Genomic DNA, 17,247 nt, shown 5'->3' with positions numbered 1-17,247 from the left:
AGTCTAGTTTTATATTATACTCAGGGCCCAGTGCATGAATTCATGCACCTTGAAAGGAAATGTGGGCAGCGAGGCTGCGATGGGCACAGGGGCAGGTCTCTGCCCATCCTCCACACCCCCGCCTGGCCCCTCCCACCATGGCCCTTAGTCCTCTGTCTGCCAGCAGCCCTGCTCCCGGAGCGATTGGGGCCAGCACTGTCAACGGGTGCAAGCAGCGGCTGCTGCCCTGATCACCCCTCAGGAGCAGGGGGAGGTGGAGAAGCCCTCAGGGGCAGTTGGGGCCAGCAGCTGCTGCTCACACCCACTGATGGTGCCGAGTGATCGAGTGATCGGGACCAGCACTGGGCACTGGCAGCGGGTGCAAGTGCCGGGGAGGGCCGCAGTGCATGGGAGCAAAGAATTTTCAGTAACCACCAGAGGCTCGCCCCGATGACAGTGCCCAGCACCCCGCCTTGGTCTGGCGCCCCCACTCATCTCCACCATCCTGCCATGGCTGACGCCCGCCATGTTCAGCACATGCCCCCTGGTGGTCAGCACACGTCATAGTGACCGGTTGTTCGGTTCCACCGTTTGGTCTGTTTGCATATTAGGGGATATATATATATATATATATTTATTGATTGATTGAAGTAGATGTTTCCTTCTGTGCAATCTCTTTTGAAGGGCATGTACTAATTCTAGTGGTGATGTCACTGTTCACCACATTTTAAAAATTCTACTTTTGATGATTTGCTAAAGCTTATAAGTAGTCCTTTTAATTACTACTTGGTTTGTCCTGTGGGGATGAATTAGAGTTTGGGAAATGGTAAAATACAAATTGGGCTCAAATATAATGGAAATCTGTTAATTCATTCACTCATTAATTTGAAAAAAATTATTTGAGCACCTGCTATATTCTCAGAACTGTATTAATGTGTGACAAGACAATTTTTCTAAAAAATATTATCATTATTTGGGATGACTGCCATTATAATCTAGTCCCTGGCTACCTCTACAATCATTCTCATTTCGTAACTGTTTCTGTCTTGCTCACTGTATTTGGTAGAGCAGCCTCCTTGCCAATCATTGCTACTTGTGTTCTTTTTTCAGGACCTTTGTATGTCAGTTGCATTCTGTCTGGATACTTCTTCCCCCAATATATGTAGCCTTGCTCCCTTACTTCATTTAACTCTCTCTACTCAAATAGCACTTACCAGTGAGGCCTGCTTTGATCATTCTATCTAGAGTAGCCCCCATCTCCATCATATCACTTTACATTCTTCTATATTGTTGTTTTTCCATAGCCCATGCCACTACTGCCATTACAATATCATTTATTGTTTGTCTCCCTAGAATGTAAGTTTTATGAAGTCAAGGCTACTTTGTTTTGTTTATCATTGCATCCTCAGTGCCTAGACTAGCCCCAGCGCATTGTATTGTGTTTGATAAATATAATTTGGCTGAATAAATGACTATCAAATTTGTGTTTTAGTGTGAGGGTTTCGGACCAATTTATTTACTGCTTACTCAACTTCTTAACCATGTAGTCTTGTATATCAAACTTTTCTGTTTTAAACTTACTAATTCTCTTATTAGTCTAAAAATCTTTCTATATATCCCATCTAGGTTAAGAGCAGTACTTTAATGGGGCCAAATCAGACACTTATATTCTAAACATCTTTTTACATTTCCCATCTAGATTAAGAGCAGTACTTTAATGGGGCCAAATCAGACACCCAGGAGACACTCTAGCCTCATTCCTTGTCCTTATTCTTCACATGAGATCTACAATGATACTAATGATGATGATTTTATCTTAGAAATAACTGCAAAATCTGTTTTTTCATTTCTGTTGTCATGCCTTTATTTGGTTTCTCATTGCCTTCCTAACTACTTTTCCTATTTTAGTTCTATCCTTTCCCAATCCACTTTCTTCATTGTAGCCAGCAACAAGTTTTCCAGAAAGTCGGTCTTAGTTTCCCAGCAGCATTGAGCATCTTCTTTCTTTGGGCTTTCTCAGTATATTATCTTACTTTTCTTATAATATTGGTATAACTTGTTCACAGATGACACATTTTATTGACCTTTACTTGGGCCTGAGTACTCTACCTCTGCTGGTGATTGAATGGTTTGATCCCCTTTCGGGCACGTATGAAAGGCAGACGATAAATGTTTCTCTCTCACATCGATGCCTCCCTCCCTCCCTCCCTCCCTCCCTCCCTCCCTCCCTTCCTCCCTCCCTCCCTCCCTCCCTCCCTTCTCTCTCTAAAATCAATCAAAAAAGGAAAAAATTACATTCTTCTTTTAAAAAGAGGTGCTTAAGATACATATGCTAGGACATTTCAGTAATATTTGATAACTACCCACTACCCAGATGTAGTTTCCTAGATCAGACATTACTATTGCCCGAGGAAGGAATTTTTTGAAAGTGTGTGTGTGTGTGTGTGTGTGTGTGTGTGTGTGTGTTTAAAGGGTGAATTACTATGATTACAAGACATATTATATTATACTTGAGGTAGACAGACCACCAAACATATAGAATTGAAACTTTGAAGAATTGAAGCTTTAATATATTCAAAGATTAAAATTGAATATATTATTCCTGCTGGTTTGGCTCCATGGATAGAGCTTCCACCTGAGGACTGAAGGGTCTCAGGTTCGATTGCTGGTCAAAAGCACCATACCTTGGTTGTGTGTTCATACCCTGCCCCTGACTGGGGCCTGTCAGGAGCCAACCAGTGGATGCATGTGGATGTCTGTCTCTCCCCTTCTTCCTCCCTTTCACTATCTAAAAATCAATGGGAAAAAAATCCTCGGATAAGGATTAAAAAAAATTGAATATGTTAGAGTTTATGGAGACAGTGAAAAGAGAAACCCAACGGCAAAGGATAGAATTTTAGGTAATGCTAAAGTATATGAAAAAGGAGGAAGGGATACAAATTTTTAAGGGAGACACACAAAGAACAGTGAGAAATGGGTATGAAGAGGACCAAGATTGTGTAATTATAGAAACCAAAGTAGAGAAGGTAGGGTTAGCATTGGCCAGTACTGTAATGGAGAAGTCGGGCAGTTTGAATAACTGAGAAGTCGTTGCATTGTTCAGTAAACTCAAGGGCAACAACTTTAGTGGAGTGGCTTAGACCCCTGATTGATGGAGATTAGGAGATGATGAAGTAAGAATTAATTAACTTGAATCTCAAGAGAGATTGGTAAAAGAAAGGAGTGATGTCACTTCAAAAATGGGAAACTAGGCAGAAGCCTTTTTGTTAAAGACTGAAATCGATGAGAAATAATTAATGATAGAAGTATTAGAATGAGATAATAAGATGTGGAATCAAGAATACAGATGGAAGGATTAGAAAATAGCATTGTAATAACATTTTTCAGATTTCTAACCCACATGCAAATTGAGTGTATTTATACCTTTTGCTCTTTTATTAGTTTATTTGTATCTTTACCTCTTTTATTAGTTTACTAGGGACCCAGTGCATGAATTTGTGCACCTTGAAAGAAACTGGGCTGTGAGGCTGCGGTGGGCACAGGGGTGGGTCTCAGTCCATACTCTGTGTCCCTGCCCGGCCCCTCCTGCCGTGGCCCCTGGTTCCCTCTCTGCTGGCAGCCCTACTCCCACCGATGGTGCTCCCATGCACTGACGGTGGCGCCGGCCCCGCTCACACTTGCTGAAGGCGTGGAGCGATTGGAGCTAGTGCCAGCAGCAGGTGCAAGCGGGTCCGGCACCATCAGCGGGTGCGAGTGAAGGCTGCTGTCCCGATCACCCCTCAGGAGCAGGGGGATATGGAGAAGCCCTCAGGGGCGATTGGGGCTGGCAGCCATCATGCGCACCTGCTGATAGCACTGGCGATCGGGACCGGCACTGGCAATGGGTTCGAGTGGCGGCTCTGGCGCCAGCTGCGGGTGCAAGCAGGGCCGGCGCCAGCAGTGGGGGTGTGAGGCGGCTGCCGGCCCCGATCGTCCCTCAGAAGCAGGGCGAAAAGCCCTGAGAGGCAATTGGGGGCCAGTAGCTGGTGCAGGCAGGACCGGCACACGGGGGCAAAGAATTTTCAGTAACCACCAGAGGCTCACCTCATGACAGCAACTGCTGCTCCGCCTTGGTCTGGGAAACCTGCTCACCTGCTTCACTATCCCACCATGTTCTGCATGCACCCCCTTGTGGTCAGTGCACGTCATAGCAACTCGTTTGATTGGTTGTTCTGTCGTTTGGTCTATTTGCATATTAGGATATATATGAATGAGAGGGAAGCCCTTAATTACATTTCTAGAAGCCACCTGTCAGAGAAGTGATCTGAACTATAAATAGTTATGTTTCACAGAGAAAAACAGAAACAGGAAAGTAGCTATGCAAGAAAATATATGACTTTTAAATAATGCTAGCAGGCTGGGTGTGTATCACAATTACCTCAGCCTTTAGGTATAGCTGTTCTATTCTTTTGTAGGGTTCATTTACTTGGTGAATTGTTTCAGAGACAAATTTTTTTCCTCATATCTTGTAATAGTGGTTTCATCGTAGGTAATTACAATTTTCACTATATAAATGAGAAAATGATGCCCATGAGGTTTCATGGTTTGTAGTCAAAGTTACATTGTTTATAGACGAAAAAGCTACACTTGAATCCAGTTCTTTTTCATTCCAAAATTGTCTTTCTTTCCATTACTCCCAAATAGCTATATGCCAGTAGTTTGTGGACCTTAATTTACTATGTATATTTGAACCTTAATTTATATAAAAATCAATTATATGTTGTACATTTATTAATAGGTAAAGATATTAATATAATATATTGTAGTATGCTTCAAAGCTGTATATATTGAACATATTTGAAAATAAATTCATTTTATACACATATATATACATATATCTGAGTGTGTGTACACACATGTGCACATACACAGAGAATTAATCCAAAGGAGCCGTTGAGTGTCTGTGTGTGTATGTGTCTGTAGATACATATAGACAAAAGGTTTATTTTCTGTAGTTTTCTCTTGGTTCTGTGTGTATGTGTGTTTATAAGATATTAAATTGCTAGATATTTAGCATTGACTTCAGTTATTTCATTACATCTAGAGAGATGCATCAGGAACTAAGGATTACACAATAAGAGGAAAAGGAGCCACCATAATTCTAGTAGTTCTTTTGTGCATTGCTTCCTTGCATTTGTAAGGTTGGTCATCATAGCCAGCAAGGCAGTTTCTTTTTCCTTTCCCCTTATGCAGCTGCGGGTTTCCTAAACTTCAGGAGTTCAGAGAATATCCTAGTAGATTATCTCATTTGTGTTTTATTTATTTATTTTTTAAATATATTCTATTGATTTTTCACAGAGAGGAAGGGAGAGAGATAGAAAGCTAGAAACATCGATGAGAGAGAAACATCGATCAGCTGCCTCCTGCACATCCCCCACTGGGGATGCGCCTGCAACCCAGGCACATGCCCTTGACCGGAATTGAACCTGGGACTTTTCACTCCGCAGGCCTACGCTCTATCCACTGAGCCAAACCGGCTTCGGCTCATTTGTGTTTTAGACTTCTCACATAGCACTATAATTGGGACAGTTTCAGAGAAGCTAAATTGGAAACAAATAGAGTAGGAAGAAATAAAGAGGTAAACTCTCCTTAAATTTCTTTTTTTTCCCCTCCCATTTCTCCCTGCCCCAATAAAAGCCACATTGATCTCAGCTTGCTCACTACTTTTCCTAGTCTAAGGATTTGGCAAACTACAGCTCTTGAGCCAAGTCCATTTTATTGAAACATAGCCCATATTTATTCATTTATGTATTTTCTCTGATTGCTTTCTTGGTACAACTTCAAGTTGAGTAATTGCAATGAGACCTTACGACCAGCAAATTCTAATAAAATGCTTACTCTGTGGACCATTACAAAAAAAGTTTACAGACTCCTGATCTAGCCAGTAAGGAAGAAACTTTACTGGCTAGATCAGGAGTCTCATTTCATTACCATGGGGACATTGTAGCACATAAGCATTATAGTATTTAATGTCTAAAATGGCCCTAATACTCTTTTGAATTAACATATCATGAAGAAACCTTGAAATTCTTCCATAATTGGGGAGTTCCTATAATTAACTAGAGGCCCAGTGCATGAATTCGTGTACCAGTAGGGTCCCTCAGCCTGGCCTGCGGGATCGGGCCAAATCTGGCTCTCTGACATCCCCCAAGGGGTCCTGGATTGCGAGGGACCAATCCCTCGGCCTGACTTTTAAGGTAATTTAGGTCAGGCCGAGGAATACCACTGGTGCACTATTGGGGGTGGGGACGGACAGGGGAGGTTGGCCAACCAGGGAGGGACCGCGGGAGGGCTCCAGGGCGTGTCTGGCCCATCTTGCTCAGTCCCAATCGGCCGGATCCCAGCAACAAGCTAACTTACTGATTGGAGCACCTGCCCCCTGGTGGTCAGTGCACATGATAGCCACTGGTCAACTGCCTCCAGTGGTTAGTGCACATCATAGCGAGTGGTTGAGCGGCTTTAGCATATCATTAACATATTACGCTTTGATTGGTTGAACGACTGACCGGTCAACTGGACCCTTAGCATATTAGGCTTTTATTATATAGGATTATATAAAAGAGAAAGGGGGTGAGGAAGGGAAGGAAGTTGAATGGCTGGTTCACTTTGATTTGTAGTGACAATGGTAACATCTGTATTCTAGTGTATTAGGTTCATTTTATATCATTATTTATTAGACAAACATTTGTTTCAGTGCTGCCTTCTTACTGCCTGTCAGTTTTTAAATTATGTGCATGTTGTTTGTTATTTTGTTTTCTTGTTATTGATGGTCAGTTTCCTTTCACTTGCATATAAGGTTTGTTAAAGAAGGTTCTGTCTTGATTATTGATGTATTCCCATTACCTAAAATGTACCTGACATAATAGTTTTTCAGTTAATACATATTGAATGAATGAACTCAGATATGAGATTTTATTTTGAATATGATTGTGTAAGATGGTTGTTACATGATTGTACTTGAAAAAAATCTGCAATTTATACCTAGAAATAGGCAATAATTAGAAATCTACAAGCTTTTATGAAGTATATATCTTTTCAGACTAATCATCTTGACTATCATGTCAGATCATTACATTGTAGTAAGTGTCATCACTTTAGTGCAACTTTTTGTTTGGTGCCTGTCATCCTAATTAAAAATTGTTATTAAATGGTTAGGTTATATATTTCCATTAGGTAAATTTCGCACTGGCTCTAATGATCCTTAATTCTGACTGCAAATTGCTGCAGGTTCTAAATTACCTTTAAAAGTTATTGTAAAGTTTTTATAAAGTTTTCATATCTAGTTAAATAATTTTACATCTTTGGCTCACTAGTAACAGTGACCTTGCAATTCTTTTTAATGAGATCTGATCCCACCCAATGATGAGCTGTTTTCATTTCACTTTTAAGATACTCTCAGTGACTAATTTTAAGGACATATTCTAAAATCACTTAAAATTAGATAGAATTTTATTGGAGTTAAAAAATAAATCGAAAATTTATAGGAGATGCTCTAAGATTAAATGAGTGATCAGTTTGTGGTTGTCATGGCTAACACCCAGTGTAACAGAATATGAACAGATGCAAGCTAAATGTGAAATAGGACAGTGCAAACAGTTTCATTTGCTGAGGAAAACACTAATTCAAAACAAATAATTCCTTGGTATTGTGTTTATTTAAAAATCTCAAAGGAAGTTATAATGGCTCTTACACTAAAATATCTGCATGTGATACAGTTTCTTTTTAGATTGTGTTTTTGTTTTTTTCCAAACAAATATAATGCTGAGTATATTAATAAAAAAACAGTGTATGGCAACCTGAAGAAATCGACAGTCTTTACCAGTGGTTGGCAAACTGCTGACTGTGGGGCCATATTTGCATGTGGCCTATTTTTGTAAAGCAAGTGGGCTAAGAATGGTTTCTATACATGTCATGTCATTTTTTATTTTAAATATTTTAAATATGTTGTTCAACTTTCTTCTCACTTGCTTGTTTCCCACAAGAAATCAGCTGTCATCCTTTCCTTGCTTTTCTCTATGTAAGTTTTCTTTTCCTTTTTTTTTAATCTGTTTGCTTTTAAGAGTTTCTTTACCAGTGATTTTGAGCATTTGATTTGATTAAGATGTGGCTTGGTCTAGTTTTCTTCACGTTTCTTGTGTTTGGTGTTGGTTGAGCTTCTTGGATTTATTGGCTTATCTACACTAATAAAAGAGAAAAATGGTAATTGGCGTACGGCGATACCCTTTTCATTGGCTAATCAGGGCTATATGGAAATTAACTGCCAACTAAGATTGGCAGTTAACTGCCAACAAGATGGTGGCTAATTTGCATATGTAGGCACAATGCAGGGAGGTGAAAGGGAAAGCAGGAAGAAGCCCCCTGCCACTGACAGTGATCTGAAACCCAGGGGGGAGCTAAGAGCTGCCCCCCAGCCATGATCGGAGAATCAGGTGCCTTTGCCGCCCTGGCCAGTGATAGCAGGAAGTAGGGGTGGAGCCAGCGATGGGAGCTGGGCACGGTCGAAGCTGGCAGTCCCAGGAGCTAGGGGTCCCTTGCCTGGGCCTAAAGCGAAGCCCACAATCGCGGCGCCCCCCGCTGCCACTGCAGGTCCCCGCTGCCTGGGCCAGATGCCTAGGCCAGAGGCGTTAGGCCTGGGCAGGGGCAGAGCCTGCAACTGCGGGGAGCTGGGGGTCCCCTGCCCAGGCCTGACACCTCTGCGGGAGGCCTCAGGCCTGGTCAAGGGGCCGATCCGGTGATTGGTGATCGGAGGGTGATGAGGGTCAACTCCTCTGGCTGAGGCATCAGGCCTGGGTGGGGGGCGGAGCCGGGGATTGGGGGGATATGATGGTCCCCTTGCCCAGGCCTGAAGCCTGGGTCAGAGGCGTCAGGCTTGGGCGGGGGGTGGAGCAAGCGATCAGAGGGAGATGGGAGTCCCCTGCCCAGGCATGATTCCTGGGCCAGAGGCCTCAGGCCTGGGCGGGGGCCAGAGCCAGTGATCGGGGGGAAATGGGGGTCCCCTGTCCAAGCCTGACACCTCTGGCGGAGGCGTCAGGCCTGGGCAAGGGGCCGATCAGGCGATCGGAGGGTGATGGGGGTCAACGCCTGAGGGCTCCCAGTATGTGAGAGGGGGCAGGCTGGGCTGAGGGACACTCTCCCCCCCCCCCCCACATACACACCCAGTGCACGAATTTCGTGCACCGGGCCCCTAGTTTTCATCATATTTGGAAAGTTTTCATCTGTTATTCAAAAAATATTTCTATCCCCCATGTCTTTCCTTTGAGGACTCTAAACATATTTTAATTATACTAGGCTGCTTGAAGTCCCATAGTTCACTGATGCACTTTTATTTTTTTCTCCTTTTGTTGCATTTTGATTATTTCCTGTTGCTTTGTCTTCAGGTTTGCAGTTCTTACCTTCTAATCTGTGCTGTTATTCCCATCTGTAGTTTGAGAGCATTTGTAAACCTCATGCTAAGTTTTTGAACATATAGACTACAGTTATAGAAATGGTTTTAGTGTCCCTTTCTGCTAATACTAACATTTATGTCAGTTCTGGGGTATTTTCAGTTGATTGATTTTTTTGGCTCAGTATGGATCATGTTTTTCTGCTTTTTTGCCATGCATGCCTGATAATTTTTGAGTGGATGATAAACATTGTAAATTTTGCCCTGTTATATGCTTCATATTTTTTTCTCTGCCTATAAATCTTTCTGAGCTTTGGTCTGAAACATAGTTTAGTTACTTGGAATCAGTTTAATGCTTTCATATTTGAAGATTTGTTAAATGGGGTCAAAGAAATGTTTAGTCTACATCTGATTTTTACCCACACTGAGCTAAGACTTCTCAATTTGGCTTTTAGGAACAAGCACAGCTCCCTGTCCTGTATGAATGCAAGGTACTCTTCCCTTTCATTCTTTTGAGTGGTAATTTCCTCACACACATACATGCACCAACCATTGCTATACTGACTACTTGAGGGGTCCCTTTGCAAGATGAGCTCTCTCTCTTCAACTCAATCAGTTTGCCTAGGTTTCTCCTGCTAGCACCAAGGCCTGAAGACTGCCTAGAGAAGGCAGTAAGCCGGGACAGTTGTAGAGCACACTTGCTTGTTTCTCATCTCTTATGGATCATTTTTCTTTACTTGCTGATGCCCAGTCTCTTGAGCTATAGTTTCCTATATTTTGTACAGTTTTTTAGTGGTTCAAATGGGATAGTGTTTTTTATGTCCATTACTACATTGTAGCTAAAAGTGAAATTTGGGGTGTTGCAATTTAAGATTTAGTGATTGAATAAATCCAGATGATGACATACAGAGTTGGACCATAGATATGAGTGGAGTATAAATGTGAAGGTCATTTGATGACTCATCAACATGGACTTTGATGTGACCTAAGAAGATGGATTTGAGATGGAGAGTAAGAATTTAAATTAAAAGCCAAAGTTGTGACATTTTAATTCTGTATGTTTTATGTATTTGGTTAGGAAAATACTCTTTTGAATTATCTGTCTTTTCTTCTAGAACCTTCTGATAACTTAAGGGAGATTCTCCAAAATGTGGCCAAATTGCAAGGGGTTTCAAATATGAGAAAGCTGGGCCATTTGAATAACTTTACTAAGGTAAGTAACTTGAATATCAATATCATCTACAATTCTTCGTTCCTTAGTATGCTTACTGGATGCTTCTTAACCATCATTAACAAGAATTCTTGAGTATTCTCCCAGTATTAGTGCTTTCCTCTAATGCTTCTCAGGGTTTTATCATGTGATTTCTAATTTAAAAGTGTATTTGAATAAGGGGAGTATCATTCAAATGCTTGCTGTAGAAAATTTGGTGGGTTCAGAAAAGAAGAAAAAAAAGATCACTGAGAAATCCATAATCCAGTTTTCACTATTATTCACACATAGTGATGTATTGTTTTTGCCTTTTTATACTTATTTTTATTTGATGATATATGATAAATGTTTGTACATAAGTACGTGTGCATTGCATTTCACAGACATCATAATTCCCAGTGAAATACTAGAACTTCCTCTCTCTTTCCCTGATACTCGATTCCCATTGTCTGGCTCTCAGTTAGAGCCTAAGATAAATGCAGGGGCCCTCATCCCAAATAAATATTGACTTGATTTCTGTTAGTAGCCAAGATTCCTGAGTTTGATGGATTGGTATGTTTTTGTGCTTGGTAATCCTGGAAAGCCAACTTTTGGAAACATTGAAATGCCTGTCATTTGAGGTGATGCCATAAATAGAAACCAGAATGGATTCTTTCGGAAAAATTTATTTTTCCATTTTAGTTTACTAAATATAAATTGTTCTTCTCAATTTTAAGTGTAGGGATAATTGTATGTTTTAACCTTTTCATATTCTGTGATCCACAGACCAGCAGCATTGGCTTCACCTTGAAGCTTGTTTGAAATGCACTATTTTCAGCCCCATTCCAGTCCTACTGAATCAGAATCTACATTTTTAATCAAGATTCTCCGGTGAATTTCTGTGTACATTAAAGTTTGAGCAGCACTGTTTTAACCCTCTAAAATCTTTAATTTTTTTTTTCTATCTGATAATTGGACTATTACTTGGACTTGATTTGATTGTATAGAAGTAAAAGGGGATAAGTATATAGTCACTATGTAACAAAATTGTTTTGTCAGTATATGTTGTGCAGTAAATATAAAATAGGTTAGTTTTTTTCATAGGGGATCAAGTACATTTGTGTTTTCAGTGAAGTTTTGGTTATTCTGGCATTTATTTTTATATAACAGATGAAAAAATTATTTTATATGAGAGATGAGAGTGATTTTTTTATAAACAACTTTTAAGAACACCGACTAGGTGCTTGAGAAGGGAATTTCAAAAATATCCCTGTGTATGTTTTTATTTTTATGAATGTGATGAAAAGTCTCCAGATACCTTCCTTCATTGTTCTAGTCAGATAATGTCAAGTCTTTAAGACCTAAAGTTGTCCAAGGTTGCAGATTGCATCTCCTGGGTTCCCTCCTTTCTATTACAGTTCCAGTTTTATTTCACCATTTTTCACTCAGCTCTAATAAGTCTTTGCCACTTGCTTAGATTTAACTATTAAAAATATTAATAGAGGTTTATGTCATAATTAGGTTGACACCTAGATATGTCCTTTCACATCTCTTGACAACTAGGATTCTGAAAGAATTAAGAAGAATCACTGCTGGAAATAAATGTCTATAGGTTTTATTATAAAATATCTCTAAATGCCTAGCACAAAATAAATGCTTACTGAATTTAATCATAATATAATGTGTCTTTGAATTCCATTTTGTTGGAGAGGTAGGTTAATAAATATATAATTAATATTTGTCATATTAATAATACGTATTTCAGACCTGGTATTCCTAAAAAGCTTTTATTTATTTCCTTATAGAGTAAAATGTAGAAATCTCAGAATCTCATAAGAATAGCTCTATAGACTAAGAAAAAGAGAAAAATAATTATGATGCCAGTATGCTTGTTAATCAGGAGTTAGTTGGTCATCCTTCTCTGTATTCTCATAACAGGTTATATATGTGTCTACTAAATTTTATCTGTTCTTTTATTATTTGTTGTAGGTTACTGTCTTATTGAACTGAGTTTCTTAAACATATGTTATAGCTAATATTTATTTTTCTCCTCTTATATACCTCTCTATCCCAAAGCTTGGCACATAAGAAGTGTTTAATTAAAGGTATTACATTACATTAGGAAAATTTTGCCTTTTAAATACGAGTTTTTGTTGTTTTAGCATTTGTTAAGTGTAAGCCTAGCTTTTAGGATTAAGTTAATTTAGTAGATCATTGGGCTAAAATGTTGTATAGGGTAGACTTCATCTCTAGAATTTTAAACCTCCTTTTAAGGTATGAAGAGAGAGAGGGTGTTAGCTATGTGATCCTATAACCATGTGAATGTCACACAGCCATGCTTGCCTCCTGACATCATTTCACTAGATAAAGTAATGTGTATAACAGACTGCTGATGAATATAATCTTAGTATTCTATTTTTAAAACTATCAACATGCTCATAAAGACCTGTTTTTAAAGATGAAAGTATTTCAGCTTTTATATTCTAAAAGTTCTTTTTCTATATTTAATCTCACATATTTATATTAAAACCCCCAAAGGAATCTTTATTTTGTTCTGTTTTTAAAAACTTTAAAAATAGTTGAAGCTAAATATAAAGTATCAAAATGGTACAGAACAATATATAGTAAATAGTGCAAATCCTTTTTCACATGTTTCCCATCCATCTCCCCATTCTCAGAGGGAACAAAAATACCATTCTCCAAAGGGAACCCTTAGAAAGTATTTATCCTTCTCTGGTATAATTATAAATGTGTGTGTGTGTGTGTGTGTGTGAATTAAAAGACTTAAAAAGAGGTATTTAATATAGTGCTTAGTTTATTTACTATTTTATGTGTGTACACAAAGGTTTTTTAATGAGATATATTGATTTGCAATTTGCCTTTTCCTACTTCCCAATATACCATAGAATTCTTTCCTTTTCTATAAATATAGGTATACTTTTTTATAGCTATATTTGTATAAGATAGAATTTTCGAAGTATGATTTCTTAGTCAAGAGCATTTGTACTTTTTATTTTAAAATTAACTTCTAAAGTGCCCTCTGAAAAGAGCATGCTATGGAATTCTACTCTGTGATAAGATGTTTAAAAGTTTGGGTTATTCTATTTGTTGCTTATTTAGAACCATTCATTTAACCTTCAGAGCAATATGAGTAAAATGGGAATAGCATTTATCTGCCCAGTTCTAACTGACTATCATATTTCTTAGTTAATTTTATTAATCATCTCATTTTTTATTATCTAGAGGTGGGTTTAGACTTCTATTTTATATTTTCATTGAATTTATTGGGTTTTGTTTATATTAAATTTAACCGTTATGTTCATAATTTTAGACTTTTGATGATATCGAATGCTTAATTTGGTTTATAAATAACAAATTAAAGAAACCTAATTCAACTGAGCTAAAGTAAAAAGAAGTTATTTGCTTTCATGATGAGGAATACCAAATGTTGGATCCTAATTTCAGGCAAAAAACCCAGGGGTTGAACAGTGGTAATTGCATTCTGTCTCTCCATTTTTCAGCTCTGTTTTCTTTTAGATTAGCTTTACTAGTATTCTTAGACAATTTCCAAATAACTAAGAGACAGCGTTCAGTCATTAAAAGAGAGAGGGTAGCCCTCTCTTTGTGTCTTCTGATGAAATCTGATCCTATTTGGTCACATTCAGCCAGGCATTGTGACTGCTGGTCACAAAAACACATGGAATAGGGAGCAACAGAAGTCCAGTGAAAAGTGTTGAGTGATGTTTAATAATTTTGCATATTTAGTGACTTGTTATGCCAAGAATTCTTAGATTTTGCAAGGTCTTTAATGACTTCTAAACATAATCGGTGATTTATTCTTAATATAACAAACTTCAGTGATAGGGCGGCAATATGACATTTCAAGAACGTATACAGGAGATAGGAAATTACCTGTAATGGCTAAGATAGTGAGGGAATTGTTACTAAAGATTAAGGATTAATTCGTAATTCAATCAGTAGTTGCGGTGGCTGAGAGTCCCATTGCTTAAACTCACCAATTTAGTGCTTTACTTGCTGTTTCTTTTTCTTCTTTTTTAAAAATATATATTTTATTGATTCCAGAGAAGGGAAAGGGAGAGAGAGATAGAAACATCAATCATGAGAGAGAATCATTGATCGGCTGCCTCCTGCACGCCCCCAACTGGGGATTGAGCCACAACCCGGGCATGTGCTCTTGACTGGAATCGAACCCGGGACCTTTCAGTCCACAGGCGGATGCTCTATCCATTGAGCAAAACCAGTCAGGGCTTTACCTGCTATTTCTATCTGCTTCTTTCCTGGAGTAAGAATTAAGGGGGTTGATTTGTACTTTAGGATTTGGTTATTTAAATTAGGTGGTAATTAGGTAGTGAGTCAGTCACTACAAGAATTTTGTATTAAAATAATTCTTATTATATTTTAAATCTTATTATAGGTGAATTCCTGGTGATGAAAAGTAAACATGATATTTCTTTAATAATTGGAAGTTAGGCTCTTAGTAATATCTTCTAATGTCTTATTTCTGATATATGTAAATTATGTATGTGTAGAAAATTTAGTCTCTGGGGTAATTCTGATTCAAACAAGGTATTTTGATTTGAGATTGATCAATAAATCCTTCTATAATTCTGAAAAATCTTGAAAGCATTATTTAGCCACCATTAAAAGTATAGCCCTAGCATCCCTTGCTGTCACTGAAAAAAAGACATGGATTATGACTAATATGCTGTTTCATTGTAAATGGTTCTTTGTAGTTGTTACTTGTGATTTTCCATTTTCCAGTTGAGTAGACATTTTCCTCAGAAATGTTTCTTGCAATTAAAATTTGTTAATATTAGGTAGCAGAAAATACTTATTTCTAAATACTTTCCAAATTGTGTTTTATGAGATCATAGAAATAACTTTAAATTTTGTTTTACTTTTCCACCAAAACTGCTAACTAGAGCAAATGTAAAATAGTGAACAGTCATATATTCGGTGATCTGAGAAGGTGGGTAATTTGGAAATTATGTTCTCTTAATCTAATCTATTTAGCAAGTGTGAAAAAGATAATTCAGGAAATGAGGACCAAGTACACACTGAGAGGAGAAACCAACACTTGACAGGACAAGACTTTTGTATATTTACTTTTAGGATTTCAGAACATTTCATTTTAACATTCATTACCGTTGTGGAAGAAGAATACAAATATTGCCTCTTTGGAAATTTAGTTGATACGTATATAAATCATTGTTTTAAGAAAGTAACTTTTCCCATTTTTAAAAAGCTCAATGTCTTATATATACAAATTCTTAGCTTCATTTTTCTATGAAGTTTATGAATTAGAGTGTGTCCAAGATCTGAGTAATAACACCATGATTACAATCATAAACAGTTCTGATTTTTCTTTTTTATTAATATGTAGTACCATATAGTGACAATGCTAGTATTATGAAATATCTGAGAAATCTCAAATAAATACTAAATTATTATTTTGTTAATCCTCACCAGAGGATATTTTTCCCATTGATTTTTAGAGAGAGTGGAAGGGAGAGAGGGAAGGTGGGAGAGAAAAACAGAAATACCCATGTAAGAGAGATACACCTCACATTGATTGGTTGCTTCTCACATGTACCAGACCAGGGCCAGGGATCAAACCTGAAACCATGTATATGACCTTGACTGGGAATTGAACCTGGGACCCTTCGGTGTTCAGGCCAACATTATAACCACTGAGCAACACTGACCAGGGCATACTAAATTGTTTTTAATAGTGATAAGTGTATTTTTGTGTGTGTGTGCGTTCTAATCCTTGGAAATGGGCAAGTTTTAAATGTATGTTTTTAGTTAGCTGTTCTGGTACAAATGATAGTTAAGTTTATTTACTCATTCTATGTGTTTAAATTGAGTATCTAGCCAGAGTGAGATTCTCCAGACTTGGTTCATACCACTTTTGAAGCTAGAGAAATAAAGTGAGATGCTAATATTTAGGTGTTTTTTTTTTAAAATATATTTTATTGATTTTTTACAGAGAGGAAGGGAGAGAGATAGAGAGTTAGAAACATCGATGAGAGAGAAACATCGATCAGCTGCCTCCTGCACATCTCCCACTGGGGATGTGCCCGCAACCCTGGTACATGCCCTTGACCGGAATCGAACCCGGGACCTTTCAGTCTGCAGGCCGACGCTCTATCCACTGAGCCAAACCGGTTTCGGCGTATTCTTTTTTTTTAATATCCAACTTTGCTCCCCTCTCCCTGTGTAAATAATTTCAGTACAAAGTTGTAGTAATATTTTTCACAGTGAGCTCTGGATTCAAACTGGTTTAGTCTGATTTCTGGCTTTACCACTTACTAGCTTTGTGGTCTCAAGAAGTCATGACCATCTGAAAGCCTAAGTTGTCCTCATTTACAAAAATATTACTTAGTTTTCTAGGGATGGTAAGATTAATTGTCAATCAATGTTACTGTTAAGACACACACACATATAACGTAAGTAATATATATTTATTGTAAACATTTATAAAATACAGACAAGCAGAGAAGAAAATAATCACCTATGCTTGTACTTCCCTTTTTGATGTTAATAGCTGCATAAGATTCCTCCTTTATAAATTCCTCCTTAAGTTGGTTTCTAATTCCTTACTACTGTAAATAATGTCCTGAGCATATTATGCTTT

The 17,247-nt window shown here is 38.2% G+C and overlaps 1 protein-coding gene across 1 annotated transcript in view; it reads left to right on the top strand.

The window, feature by feature from the left end:
• RICTOR (RPTOR independent companion of MTOR complex 2) overlaps nucleotides 1–17,247 on the top strand; it is a 93,603-nt gene that overhangs the window by 16,358 nt on the left and 59,998 nt on the right. The window contains exon 3 of the mRNA XM_081089103.1: nucleotides 10,516–10,613. Within this exon, the coding sequence (XP_080945229.1) occupies nucleotides 10,516–10,613 (98 nt within the window). The remainder of the gene's footprint in view (nucleotides 1–10,515; nucleotides 10,614–17,247) is intronic.

The sequence above is a fragment of the Myotis nattereri genome, assembly GCF_964212035.1.
Source record: "Myotis nattereri genome assembly, chromosome: 4".
Lineage (NCBI taxonomy): Eukaryota > Metazoa > Chordata > Mammalia > Chiroptera > Vespertilionidae > Myotis > Myotis nattereri.
The sequence above is the reverse complement of the archived record's forward strand: the minus strand, read 5'-3'. Positions and strand labels throughout refer to the sequence as shown.